This window comes from Buteo buteo, chromosome 1, assembly GCF_964188355.1.
Source record: "Buteo buteo chromosome 1, bButBut1.hap1.1, whole genome shotgun sequence".
NCBI lineage: Eukaryota > Metazoa > Chordata > Aves > Accipitriformes > Accipitridae > Buteo > Buteo buteo.
In genome coordinates this window covers 33,788,756-33,803,222 of record NC_134171.1, presented here as the reverse complement: position 1 = coordinate 33,803,222, position 14,467 = coordinate 33,788,756, and the positions used below count along the sequence as shown (strand labels likewise).

The following is a 14,467-nucleotide window of genomic DNA, read 5'->3' as shown; positions in this document are numbered from 1 at the left end:
TCCCGTCCCGTCCCGTCGGATCCCATCCCATCCCATCCCGCCGGCCACTCACGCAGGACTCCACGCTCAGAGCAGGAACGGAGCTGCATCCCAAATAATCTCAACCCCAGGGCCACCTGTGGAAGTTTATTGCTTGAATTAGTTCGTGGGTGGCAGCTGCCCGTTGCCGGAGGTGGCTTCGCGCAGGTGCAAGCTGTTGGTTTCCTTTGGGCCTGTAGCTGGATCTGCAGAAGGGAGCAGAGCGCAAGAGCCGTACAGGTTACTTCTGTCTATCACAGGTGACCCCACGGATAGGCCTCAAGCACAGGTCGGTCTTGGCCTATGACAGCAAAATTACATTCTTAAGTCAAACTATTGCACTCATTCCAGCCTGCCACAGCAAAGACATTCCCAAAAGCTTGCTCAGGAAAAGCTGCCTCAAAGTGGAAAAATAGAGGAAGTATCTGTGTGTTGCTCTTTGGGGCTCTGCAGCCCATGACACAGTCTTCACGCATGATTTAATGCCTGTGTGAAGCACATCGAGAAGGTGCAGGTACCTCTTCACTGCTAAGAGATGAACATGGTAAACCTAGCGTTTGCTGCGTGTATGTTTATGCCCACACTGAGCTGTCAAAAGCCGTTTCTTGAAATCTGAGGGTTTCCTTGGAGGAGAAGGGAGGGGAAAATAGGGCTGGAGAGGCCACAAAGGTAGATGTGGGGCAAGGTGAAGACACTGGACTGGGAGGAGGAAAAATAAAGGCGGTCAGAGGTCACAGGCAGACCCTGTAGTAGACAAGACCACAGTTCAGTGTGAGTCAGGATAAAGTAAATGGGGCATGGTGTCCCGGGCCACAGCTCCAGGGCCATAGTAGATGCGAGAGTAGAGTGTTTACAGATCTTAGATGAAGTCTAGGCTTTGACTGCATCTGTAAAAATAAATTAGAAAGGACATACATAATGCTCCCCAATGCTCATAAATGCATACACATGCAGAGTTCAGACACCTTCTTGCCTGAGCCTGCTCCGAGACTTCACCCTGGGGTATCTGGTTAGCAGTAAAGCCACCAGTAAGGCCCAGGTGTGGAGTAAGATGATGAAATTTCATGATCTCTTTTTCATTCTACAGCCTTATTACGGTTCTGCCTAGAACTTCTTAGGGGTTTTATGCAATGACCTGAGTATACATCAGCATATCCTAAACACGTCATCCATTACCTGTAACAAATTAAGAAAAAAGGTATTTTTATTGCTAGAGGGTCTTTCCCTGTTTAAAGAGCTAGAATACCACCAGGCATTATATTCTGAAAAGGTTATCAGACTTTGTTTTAAGGAAGAAGAATCTTGGAGCTAACTCGAAAAAGATGTGCGATATAAACTGCACATTTCATTGGAAATATTCACAGCTCGTTCTGATGAAGAGTGGATTTTTTTCTATCATCTGCAGAACTGCTAGTTGCAATTCTTACGTGCCTTCCTAGGTCAAATTTCCCTTTTCCTTTCATACATGGGGTAGGTCAATGATGTAATGGTGTCTGAGCTCCAAATATTATTAGTGTATTTTGGAAAACACGGTAATAGCACTTGGAAATAACACTCAGACTGCATTAATTTTAAGATATATTTAGGCTGACATATACCTTTTTACTGTATAGATATATACAATGAAGAAAGAAAGTGATTTTATGAATTTTAAGTTTCCTAATTTTAAATGGGTGTGCAAGAAAAAACTATTTAAATTTTCATTTAGTTCTTCATGAGAACTAATGTAAACCTACATGTAGTGACCCCAGTTCTCCACATGAGTAAACTGATAGTTTAAATACATCTTTTCAGGTCAATGTTTTAAATGTGATACTTGCAGAATGACTCTTATACTCATTTAAATCATTGGCCATATTTCCACTGCTTCAAGGGACCAAGGTTTTCAAGATCAGTCTTATATTAATAATTTGAAAACTTTATAAAGAATTATATGAAAGAGTTGCAGTATACGTCAGAAAAAAACCCCAAAGTTGTAGCTACTCTTCAGTCTGTGAACAAAGATGACCACCCAAATGTCTTTAAAAACAGTGACAGATGATAAGCTTGCTCTGGGAATGTGGTTCTCAGCGTCAAAGCTATTGTTATCCATTGCCCAGATTCATGCTTTTATTCTCCTGATATACCCATAGTACTATTCATAGCTGAGGAAGTTTGGGCAGGTTTTCTTGGTTTGGGGTTTTTTTTTTCCCCAAAAGGGAAACAGGAGACAACAGTGAGTTTATCCATCCAATTCTGAGGTTGGATGCTGCCAGGACAAGGCTTGGTGCTTCAGAAAGTTGAGCACCATGAACGCCGAGGGCTACTCACTCCCTCTGGAAATCAAACCTAACATCATCTCTGGTTTGGCACTGTAAGACAAAATGCCCAAATCAAAGGGCGGTGTTCTCTATTTCAGTGACTTCTTGAGTGCTTGGAAGCAAGTATGAAACAAATGCTGCTACTATCCCCTTCTCCAGACCACTGGAAAAATAAAAGATTTAAACATAAAACATGGTTGTTTTTTCCCCTTTATAAAATGCATAGGAGTTATCATGTTATTTATTTTAAGTGTGTTACGATTTGTATAATGTCATGACATTAGATATCTGACACACTAATGATTATTAAGTCACTATATTATTTTAGTGTTTACTAAAACTATAGTGGTGGTTAAAGTTAGAGCTGTTGTATGAAGTACATACAAGTGATATTCAGCTTTATTTAAAAAATACAGAATAAATGCACAATTGTTATCCTGTGAAGCACATTTTACAGTAAATGAAGAGCAATGTCATTTCCATCAGAATTTGAAACTAAGGTAACTAAAAATATCATTGATTGCAATTCTATTGTAAAAGTGAAAAAACAAGCACCATATTCTTAAATATAAGCATTTTTACATTCATAAAAATTCAAGACTTTTCATTTTGGTAGAGCACTTCAAAGAAATACAAATTTGTTGTTTAAGCTGCATCATAATCATTCTATCTACATTTTAAATGCCTAGCAGCATATAATACAGAAATAATCACTACGATGTACATATGAACAAAAAGAAAAGTTAAAATGGATATGAACACTAATGTTTTTTAAAATGATGCACACATAACTATTTTTAAAGATATGTAACACATATTTCGTGCTTTACTTTCTGGAAACACAAAAGAAAAAAGCCCTCCTAAACATTCAAATCCTTTATCCTTTGTCCTGACTCCAACTAAACTTGTACTGGTGAAGCTAGAGTTTACCTGGCACAAGGCTCAGTGAAAACATACAAAGACAACAGAATTTGTCCAGCTGATGATAAAAATAATGATATATATACATAGTTCTTTGTAATGCATGTCTATGCACAGAAATCCTTCAACTTAGCTGACGTTAAGGACTTTGTTGTCTGAAATCAAATGGAAAACAGATCGGGAGATGGTAAAGGCATTATATTTAGTTTTGGAAAGGTCCAACTATTAAAAATGCAGAGGTCCTCAAAACATATACCAGAAAGAAATCCTAAAGGTACAGGAAATTAAAAACAAATACAAAGATCCTACACTATATGAAATACCACCTGCTCTTTCTGTAAAATAAATACTTGCCTAAGACTGAGTAACCTCAGTGCTTTCAATGAGCATACTGCAATTTGTGCAAACTTCCTGGCAAGTCTAGGAAGAATTAGGGCCCAAGAGCATTAAAAGGTGCTTTTATTTCTTTTTTATGTAATCAAGTAACACACGCCAACCATCATGTGAATTAAATTCCTACTGTACAAAATGCACCTCAATGTCAAAGGCATCACACCTGATTAAAACAATTGCACAGTCCCACACAGATTTCCTGCACTGTCATGGATTTCACCCAAGTTGTTCAGCTTTCAGTATCTCAGGATGCTTATGGCATATCTGATATCGGCACTTACTAAAACCTCCATGAAAACAGTATGCCTTTTATTTCTTAAAAATATATATATCTTTGCATAAATTTTAAAGGAAAGGTGGCTGGACTTGTACATTTATCATCTAATAAAATACAGAATATACATTTAAGCTTTACCAAGTTTTGCCTCTAAATTCATTGTATCATTTGAAGTTTCTGGATGGCATAGTTAAATTCATAAGTAAGTACATTAGTAACCCTCTATCACTACTACTGACATTTATTACTGATAATTCTCTAACAGCAGGTAATATAAATGGCTTTAACACATGGTGACATAAACATAATATGACAGATTTCAGGAATCTAACTGGCATTTGTTGTGCAGGAAAAAGCATACTATTATTAACAGAATAGTTTTATCCAGGATAACAGACAGTGAAATCTAAGATACCTCGTAAAATTTCCTATTGCAGAATTAGGACTGGAATACCACAAGATCACTTTAGTTAACAAGAACTATACAGAAATCTTTTATAACTCTTATCTCTCAGAACAAAAGGATTTACTTGTTCTCCCTTAAATATGCTTTAGCTTGCTTTCTTAAATATAACTAGATAAGAATAATTCCTCTATCTAAAGGCACATCCAGAATGTACCAATACAAATAGTTTTTGGAGGATTTTTTCTACAAATGAAGAAAAACCAATAAGCTACCTCCAATAATAGATATTTGGTATTAACACCATTATTATTTGCACAGAACAATTTACAATATCAACAACTATGTTAAAAAATAACAATGATTTAATTCCACTGGACTTGTGCTTTCAGCTGCTCTCTCAGCAAATACGGACATACAGCAAATGTGAGAACAAAATCAAGATTTGTTTCATACATGGCTCCTGTGTAAGGACCATCATGGCATGTCCTTTGCTCCTGCAAAGTCCCACTAAAACATCTGGAATTTCAAGACTGCATGTACAAATGCATACCAAAATTAGCATAAATATCTTACTTCTGGCTTGTCCTGTTCTTACTCAGCCACTGACTAATAATGACTTTAACTATACACACATATAAATAAGCTTTGCGCAGTTGAAGCAGCCGAGAATACCCAATGACTTTCCTTTAATTTCATTTTGTATCTCATTAGTTAAGAGGATAGTTCCTGTGCTGCTGCTGCTCCCATCTCCCTTAGCAATATTTGTACAGGCACATTCTTTGTTTTTTATATAGTTAATTTCTCTAACAAGGGGGGAGAAATATTGATACAAATGAAAGGGGAAACTGTCAATACACAAAGTGCTGACACATCCATTAGGTAAATAAGCTAGAAAATTTATTTTCTTTAATTATCTCCAGAAGCCTTAGCTAGCACTTGCTTTAGTCAGAAGTTTATTATATTGACAGTATCCCTTCAAAGGAAAATTCCAGTGCAGTATAGAAATTATTTTAACCAGTACATCAAAATCACTATGGTCCAATGTCAGACAGATGCAGATATAGACAGGCATGCACACATACATTCTATATGATGGCCTTGGGAGGGAATGGGGTCTTCCTTGCACATCACAGAACAGCAGCAGTTTGCATCTTGGGAGCCTGGCTCGCCTGCTCTGCGGCATCAGCAACCATAGGAAAAAGTAAGTCTCTACTTCCCACACACTGAGATGTGTAAGGAATTGTAAAAGAGCTTTGTTTCACTGTAGGCTTGTAAAGACGTCACACAAAAGCTTTACCTGAGCACTGCTGACTTGCTCCCACAGAAATGGCACTTTTTGCAGCTGAGGATTTAAGAGCACTGGGCAAGACAGGTTAAGAATGTCCTCTGAAAGTATAACCACTGAAGAAGCCGTGCTCGTGACAGAGTTGTAGCTGATGAGGAAAAGCATCAGCTTCTCTATTTCAAATACTTGTGGGGTTAAAAACAACAGAACATACATTCATTTACTCAATTTTTTGGTTACTTATAAATAAAATTTTTGTTTTGACGTATCTAAAAATTACTTCCTTGGATTCCTTTCAAGAGCCTGGAAAGTCTTAAATTTCTAATATTTCAAACAAGAACATATCGTTCTTTTGTCATTTTTGGCAAAAAAACATGGGCCCCAGTTGAGAATTACAATTAAAACAGCAGATCCAACTGACACAGACAGCTCTTTCATTCACTGAATAGAGGTATTGAAAATTATCAATAGCTCTAAGAACTGCCCTGAGAATTCCTATCCGTTCCTATCAACCAAATATCTACTTAGCATATCATCTACTTGCATTAGTCTAAGATGAGATTTGAGTCTTTCTTTAATGGCATTTGTAAAATGATGACAAATTGTGGAAAGAAGTGGCTATAACTTATGATCAGTTCTGGATGAATTAGGATATATTAAAAAACAGTACCTAATTGCCACCTACCCTATAGTTTCTCCTCATCCTCTCTGTCCCATCCATTTTTAAGGACCACCACTCACTAGAACAACAGTCCTTAGGACAACAGCAGTTGCAGTTAGAGGATGTATAAGCCGGAACCTCAGTTAGGAGATGGGTGTTTCACCTATTGCATGCCTCTCGTATTTTCAGATTGCTACTCCTAATTCTGAGTAGCCAGTAGAGGCCACTGCTGCAACAGCACACATCTATCCGCTCGCTGCTGCCAGCACTGCAGGACCCTCTCCTCCCAGTTCAAGCTGAGAAGAAAGGCATCAGGCTGTAAACCTCGGACCTGCTCCACGGTGGGATATCAGCCCATTGCAGGGTTCTCCATCAAGAAGCACTTCTCCTTCTGCCCTTCAACGTTTAGGCACGCTACTCTCATACAACAACAGAAGTCGTTTTAAGATTGAAAAGCGTGAATCTATTGCTGTGAAAAAGAACAAGAGAGAGACAGAAGAAGCTTAACTAGTTTCTTTTTCTTTTTTCTTTTTCTTTTTTCTTTTTTTTTCTTTTTCCTTTTCTTTTTTTTTTTTTGGTGAAATTCCAGAATTCCAGCTATTATAAAAAGTAAGGTGCTTTCCACTGTCAACCAACATAGCTCTCACAGGATCTAAGGTTTTTATACCTAACAACAGAGATTAATACTAATGATTAGTACTGGCAACAGATTGCAACTCTCCATGACAAAGTCCAAGACAGTTCTTACTTTAGAGAAGTTATTTTTATAAATACATTCTTGCAAAATAACTTCATTCTGTGGAATCCTGCATGGGACTTGAGCCTACTACTTGCTGAGAGAAAGTGTTAAAATATCTGGGTGCCTTTGACAGGTAACATGACTTTTATGTTGAAAGAAGAACAGTTTCCATTTTCAACAGCTTTAAAATAATTGTTCACCCAGCACTGCTGCAACAAGTTGGTTCTTCACATAAATTAGCATTTGGACATCCTACCCACATGAATAGATTTGTGGGTGTAGGCTTGGCTCGCGAAAAACTGCTGTGCTAACGTATGTTTCAGGCTTAGCAAAGCACTGAAACACTGTTTTGATGAGGATTTTTTCCAAAGCCTGGGCCTCTGTTTTTTTAACCTCCCCTTCCATCTGAAAAGAAGGCTGGGATTTTGTGCCTGAGGAGAAGCAATGTGTAACAACTAATATCAGAAGTAACAGCTCTGGCACATGATAAAAGAGAAGAAAATATAGGGGGAATAAGTGAGTATTAAGGAGGAAAATTTGATGACTGCTGTATGTAAGTACCAAATTATGTAGTCAGGGATAAAATCCTGGCCCTTCTGAAATCAAAAGCACAATACTTGCTAAATCACATGCAAATGTCACTGTCAATACAGGTTATTTCCCAGATGCTTTTGCAGAAAACAACATAGCTCCCCTTGGGAGTATTATTTTATACACACAGCATCTCTGAAAGGAAAGGAATTCACATAAGTAGAAATCTTGAATACTATTCAGGGGGACTAGAAGTCTTTGAAGTATCTTTACTGCTTGAGATCTCCATGACTACTGATTAGTAAAGGTAAGTAATTATTTCTTTTTACATAAATATATGATCCTCCACTTTTTGCAAAGTATCAGATCTGTACAATTACCATTCATTCTGTAAATACTTCTCAGGCCTGTCTGCAATTTATCTCCTGTGAGAGTTACTTCTGTAGAAAGAAGAGACCTATTAGATTGTGACCAAAACACGTAACGAGATAAGGAGAAGTTACGGAAGGCACTTGTGTTCACAATGCAGTGTCAAATATTCAGAACTTCTTGCAGGCAGTTCTAAAATTCTTCGTATTTTGTGATTGCCAGTGATTTGGATGACAGTTCAAATAACGCATCTGAATTTTTGCTTGCCAAAGGGCACTTCTCTTGTTTGCTTTATAATTTAAATATTAATGTCCATGCTGTCAGTTCTGAAATGGTGAAGATGGATTAGCAGCTTGTCCAAAATATCAGCCAGGCCTTGTAGTAAACACTTTCAAAAGGCACAATGTTGGCAGAAAGCTTTTGAAATTTCAGTCCGCAAGTAAAATGTCAATTAAAGGTTTAAAAGACTTGTATGTTTGCATAGATTAACATTCACTTGTCCTCTCATGTGCAAGAAATTGATCACTTTCATCTGCATTTTCAGGTTCATTCACTTCTTCCACAGGGTTCTTTTCTTGCAACCCACTATTTTCTGAACAAGAATCGTCATCCCCATCACTACGATGACCTTCAAGACTGTGTCTGATGCCATAAGCAAAGTAAATAAGGAAGCCTTCCAAAGGGAAAAAAAAAAGTTAATAGGGTTTTCAGGCAAGTAGTGCCTTAAAAAGTAGTTAGTTATTAATTCCTGGCTGAACATATTTTCCAAAACAAGTCTCTTCTTCAGGTATCTTAATCAGAGCTCATGCTTTAGGTCTTCCCTGTTTCTATGGAAATTCCACTGCATCATTTTTGCATAATTAAATGGTCTAATAGGTCATGGAAACTACTATCTCTAATTTATGTCTAGATGGAACTAATAAAATTTTCCATATCTTAAAGGAGAATGACTGATATACTGGGAAGAAACCTGTTACAAACAGGTTTCTGCACAATTTTAGCTATATTTATTAGGAAAAAAAAATTGTGGCTGATTGGAATTAGTCTTATAACTTTGATTCTTCCTATTACCTCAAAACTGTAATTACAATTTTGACTGCATATAAATACTGCTTCTGAAGCATGCTCTTGTTTTGATCAGAAATATCAGCTGACTTTTATTAAAATGCAGACCTTTTTTCAAATATTTAGAGGAAGAGAATCAAATGTTCTAAGATGGGATTCATGAATCCTAACATAAGAAGTGACTGAAATGAACAGAAGTACCTACCAAGTGCCATCCAGAAGCTAAATCTGATCCAAGTGTCTCCACTTAATTGTACCATCAAGTAAATATTTACCAGGATACTGAATGATGGCAAAAATGGCAACAGTGGAACCTAAAAGGAAATATTTAATACGTTTGTATTAAATACAGTTTCTTGCATGTCACACTTCAGTTCTACAACACAAACTAGAGGTGACACATCTAATCACTAAAAAGGAATTGAAAAAAATAATTTATTGGAATATAGTCAAATTTTCTTTTTCACTGGGTTTAACCACCAGTTTCTACATGTCTTAAACTTCTACGATACATTATGTTTAATACATATTCTCTAAGGCTGTGTAGAAAAACTGTTCCAGTTTGTGCTGAACGTATACTCATGAATTCCTGTATCTACAGCTGAAAAATACTACATATTTATATATACCCCTTCTTTCTGAAATGCCCCCCCAGCACCACCAGATTCCTTGACCTTCATCACTATGCTTCAGTATTTCCATTAAATACTCCATTAAATAACTGATCTTAGAATGTAAGTGAAAGCTCGAAATTAAAGGATGATACTCTGGGAGGTACAAATTGTATTGTGGTCCAAAGCATTTGTACACTAATCAGGTTCTGAATCATTTTCCAGTTTCTAAGTGCTTAAATTGAGGTCTAAAATTACTTGGGTCTCAGCAATGTGCACTCTGAGGATGCACCTAAAGGAATACCTAGAAGATCAGTGCTGTCAGATCCACTAGTTGTACTAGCAGCCATTCACGCCAACGTCAGTGGTACAGCCTTTTTCTGCAGCCACGCTCCTATTATGCATGTCACACATTCAGTCTGTGGGCGATAAAACCCTTTGTCTAGTCCTGAGAAGATCTGAACTGGGCTGCAGGTGCTGATGATTCAGCCATGACCATCCGCTATGCTTACCTTCACCAGAAAACCTGCAATAGTGGCAGTGCAGCAATGAAAGACTGCCTGAAAAAGGACCATCTCTCTCTCTCTCTCTGCCCCTCTCCCACTTGTTAGAATCCATCCAAACCTCTCATTAGAGAATAACACGGAGAATATGTTATTCACCATAAAGGCCACTTTCTGCTGGTTCTGAGGCTGCCTTTGGATGAGGAGAATGGTAACTATGAAGGACGCCACCAACACAGCAAGAAGGCCAATACTCCAGGGCTCCAAGTTAGCAATGAAATTAATCCCGTATGTAGTGAGGACACTCAAGCCACAAACCAAGCAAGCTGTGTGAAAAACAAAATGATGGAAATAGGAAAGAAGTCACTTATTTCTGCATTGAAGAGGAAGTGACTATTAAGAAGAATGATAGCAGGTCTTCAGTTATGATGAAAATGTTTATTAATTAAAGGCAAATATACTAGACTACAGATTAGATGCATCAAGAATTATAAAAGCATTCTGCAGAATGACACATTAATTATGACTGAAAGGAGGCACGTTATCACTGGATTTTTAATTTTGTCTTTAATAAAATTACATTATTTATGTTAATGCATTATATGAGTTTGGACAGCTGAATACTTACCTAAGAGACCCACTAAAAAGTTAACAGTAGTTGCAGTCTGCTCGGTAGGTAAACTGGATGGATTAATCAGGGCCTGAAGACTGAAGTGATTCTCTTGTATCATATTTATCTGTGATTCACTTACTGCAGATTCCCTTTCAGATGCAGCCAAAGCAGCTTTTTCTGGAGAATATTTTGGTTGCTCATAGGTTAAACTGGGTTGGTACCTATGCATAAAACAAACAGGATAATAAAAAAAATTAAGTGAAGCAGTACGACTCCAGGAATGTATTCAAATACTAAATTCTTTGCAGTAGAGATTTAGAATTTCCCAATTTATAACTGCACTGCAACAGCATGTATTATTAGTCAGTATCATATATAAAAAACCTACGGCAACTCATCTTTTTTCTGGGTTTGTTTGGGGATTTTTGGGTGCAGTTTTTTAAGCTACATGAATGCACCAATGGGTCAGATAAATGAGCAGTCTCATACAAAAAAAGGGGACAGGGTCTGGTGGTCAATGGCAGGGAAAGGATAGGGGACCTTCTTTCTGACTTGCTTCCCATACTGTAAGAGGCCTACTAACTGGCATAAACTGAAATTTTACATCTGCTTTGTTAGAATTTAAGTGTGTTTTTAAAAATACATATTTTAAATAAGTCACTATGGGATAAAATAGTCTTCTCTTTTAAAGTGTAAATTATTGCAACAATGAATTTGAGCTGAATTTAAGCTGTTACGCTTTTCAAAGTTAATTACTTACCCTTAAGTAGTAAAGACTGACTTTTTAAGTTAAAAAGAGCAATACATAATAAAGTGAGCTGTAGCTACCAATATAGCAGTATTATTCCACAGCTTTACAAACAGAACAGATACCAGAGTTTTACTGACAGGTATTTATAATCTCACTCATTGAGAGGTAATATTTGCACTCTCTCCTAGGGCTACCACATCTTGAAACACTTGCCTGGTTTTACGTTTCTGAGTAGGGTAATACAAAGAAACTATCTGAATTTGTTCATCCTGTGAACTACCTAGAACATCTACCCCTTTCACCTATAGCCCCCACAATGTAATAGGCCTGATGTACAGCACAGATTCTATTCATATCAAAATATCATTCACTGATTCATCGTACACAAGCTTACATCTAGTACCTTTGGGACCAATGCTTGGACCGATACATCTGGAAAATAAACGGTGCCTAGATTTCATATGAAGCTTTGACTTGACTAACTACTATACTGACATGACAATATATCATTGTTTTCTTTGATGAGTCACACTTCTTAGTAGTCAGTTATATGCATACAGCTAATTTTTAAAAATTTAGCTATCTAGCAAAAAACATACCCTGTAAATGTCACTTCTGTTTATATACTGACCAACACAAAATAAACCACAGTAGAATACAAAGGATGTTTTTGACTCACCTAAGAATAAGGACACAGGTTGCCACAAGTGAATAAGCAAGAAGTGTACCAATAGACATCATGTCCACTAAAGCCTTTAGGTCAAACAGAAATGCCATTATAGCTAAAAAAGAAAAGAAAACACAAAATTTGTATGAGGCTGACATAGAATCATAGAATTGTTTAGGTTGGAAAAGACCTTTAAGCTCATCGAGTCCAACCGTAAGTGCTAAGATCAATATTAAAAAATATTAAGAAATAAGATTTTAAAATCTGTCCACAGTGTAACTTTACATTGTTCTACTGACAGCAATATGAATGAAATCACGGTAATCCTTAAAAACACATTTTTTAAGTCATCGCCAACATTCCCAAACCTAATTCCCTACAGTTGGGAATCTCATTGATATAGATATGCACTGATGAGCCATACAGTCATGCTGCATAATCAAGCGATTAGTATTGGACTTATTTGGACATAAGTATTTGCACACACAGCTTGTTGAATTGGGGCCACATTAAAAATACATTTTTATAGATTAAGGTTCAGATCCTTCAACAGAATCTCACCAAAGCTGAGAGGATGGATCCCACTGCAAAACTGGGGAAAAATTATCACACCCAGTAGGTCACCGGTATGTAAAATTTCTGCTGAGCAGAGAAAGAGCTCAATGTAAAGGAGACTTTCAGGAGTTGTCTCAAATAAAATAGTTTTGTGGGGTTTTTAAAAGTTATTATCTTAGAAAAAAACATTAAGTGGCTTTCAGGAGAGGCCATCAAAATCTCACAAGAATTAATATTCTTAAGATCACTGAAATCAGACACAGAAAATTCCATGATACTGAGAGTAATTATAGCAGTCTTTGAGTTTATAAAAGCTAATGCCACATTCTTTTGGAGATTCTGGAATGTCTTTTTTTGTCTATGCTGTTTGCACACAGACACACATAGTTTATAAAGAAATTAGCACAAGCCACCACTAAATGAAAGGCTAATGCTAACTGATGTGAAATATATGTGGTCAAAGAACCTCTTAAAATATTTGTATTTTATTAACATTATTGAGATGCAGAAAGAATCTAAAAATACTTAATGTTTTGAATCATCAGTATTCCCAACATCAAAAGAAACTATTAAACATAACCTTTATAAACTGTATGTATATGCACACACAAATTGTTCTATATTCAGAAATACTTATATATAATGTTTATGTTACGTCCTTGTTAATATATTTGTAGGCAGGTGTATAAGTGCACAAACAACACACATTTCCCTAGTATTTGATCCTGAAGGAAAAAGCAAAATGTGATTTGCTGAGAACAAGACTGCTGTGTTGCAGAAGTTTTATTTCATCTGTGAGTCTCCTTTTCCAATGAAGGAAGGAATACCATCTTGTTTTCTTTAATGATGGTGGATGTTCCAAAATCCAAGAGGTCGTTTACGGGGTAGATTTCTGAATACCTCACTGCTTTGCATGCTCAAAAGAGCATAGGTAAGCAAAGCTGACAAAGAACAGACCTACTATAACCTCAGGTACAGTGTTTGTATTTAATTTTTAATCCTAGCTTTGAAAGGCTACTTTGTAGCCCAGAATATTCTTTTACATTAGACCCAAACTGAAAAATGCCTGTAAGTTTCTGACTAAGAAAAAAAGACAGAGCATCACTTTTCCACCTCTCTTCATTCTACTCCAAGAAACAACGTTAGATCAATTCATGGTGAAACCTTGGACTGACACCAAAACGTTTCGCTATGTGCAGTTTCACAATCATGATTACTACCTGTGAAAAGGTAAGTCACAGTAATAGCATGTGACAGTTGCCTCAGCTGTAGTCTTGGACTGGTAACTTTAATTAAAGGGCAGAACATCTAATTGCCTTAACATTTCTTAAAGCTATGATACTGTCCATGCTATGAATGAACAGAAAAGTCAGATAATATAAGCTGTTGCATACATCCGTAACTATTCTGGCAAAACTATTCATGACCACAAGTTACCAAATATGCATCTTTTTAAAAATACCAGCTGTCTTCAGGTAAGTTGTTGACACACCAAACTCCCCAAACTGTCTAAAAGCAGTCCAAGTGACAGCTGCTGCGTAGCTATAATCAGGGCTGTAAAACTATATCAATCAGTTTACCAGCTGGGTAATATGGTTTTCTTTCTCCTCATCATTACTGTGATTTCAGATAAAGATGTTCATTTCATCCAACATAACTGTACTTCCAAATTGTTATAGGGAAATAAGTGAATGTTATAAATTCAAATAAAGTAAAGTCAAAACAACAAAAGTAATTCTAAGCAATTTATTTGTACTCTGTCCAAAGAAAAGGGAACTGATTAATAACTGATAATGCTTCAT

The 14,467-nt window shown here is 36.8% G+C and overlaps 1 protein-coding gene across 1 annotated transcript in view; it reads right to left on the bottom strand.

Annotated features, from left to right (window-relative positions):
- Positions 1 to 2,530: 2,530 nt before the first annotated feature.
- The window catches only part of SLC7A2 (solute carrier family 7 member 2), a 60,318-nt gene continuing 48,381 nt past the window's right edge, over positions 2,531 to 14,467 (bottom strand). The window contains exons 8-13 of the mRNA XM_075026774.1: positions 12,123 to 12,225; positions 10,708 to 10,913; positions 10,239 to 10,405; positions 9,171 to 9,279; positions 7,912 to 8,573; positions 2,531 to 6,730 (exon numbers count right to left, since the gene is read on the bottom strand). Coding sequence (XP_074882875.1) covers positions 8,386 to 8,573; positions 9,171 to 9,279; positions 10,239 to 10,405; positions 10,708 to 10,913; positions 12,123 to 12,225 — 773 coding nt within the window. The 3' untranslated portion in view covers positions 2,531 to 6,730; positions 7,912 to 8,385. The remainder of the gene's footprint in view (positions 6,731 to 7,911; positions 8,574 to 9,170; positions 9,280 to 10,238; positions 10,406 to 10,707; positions 10,914 to 12,122; positions 12,226 to 14,467) is intronic.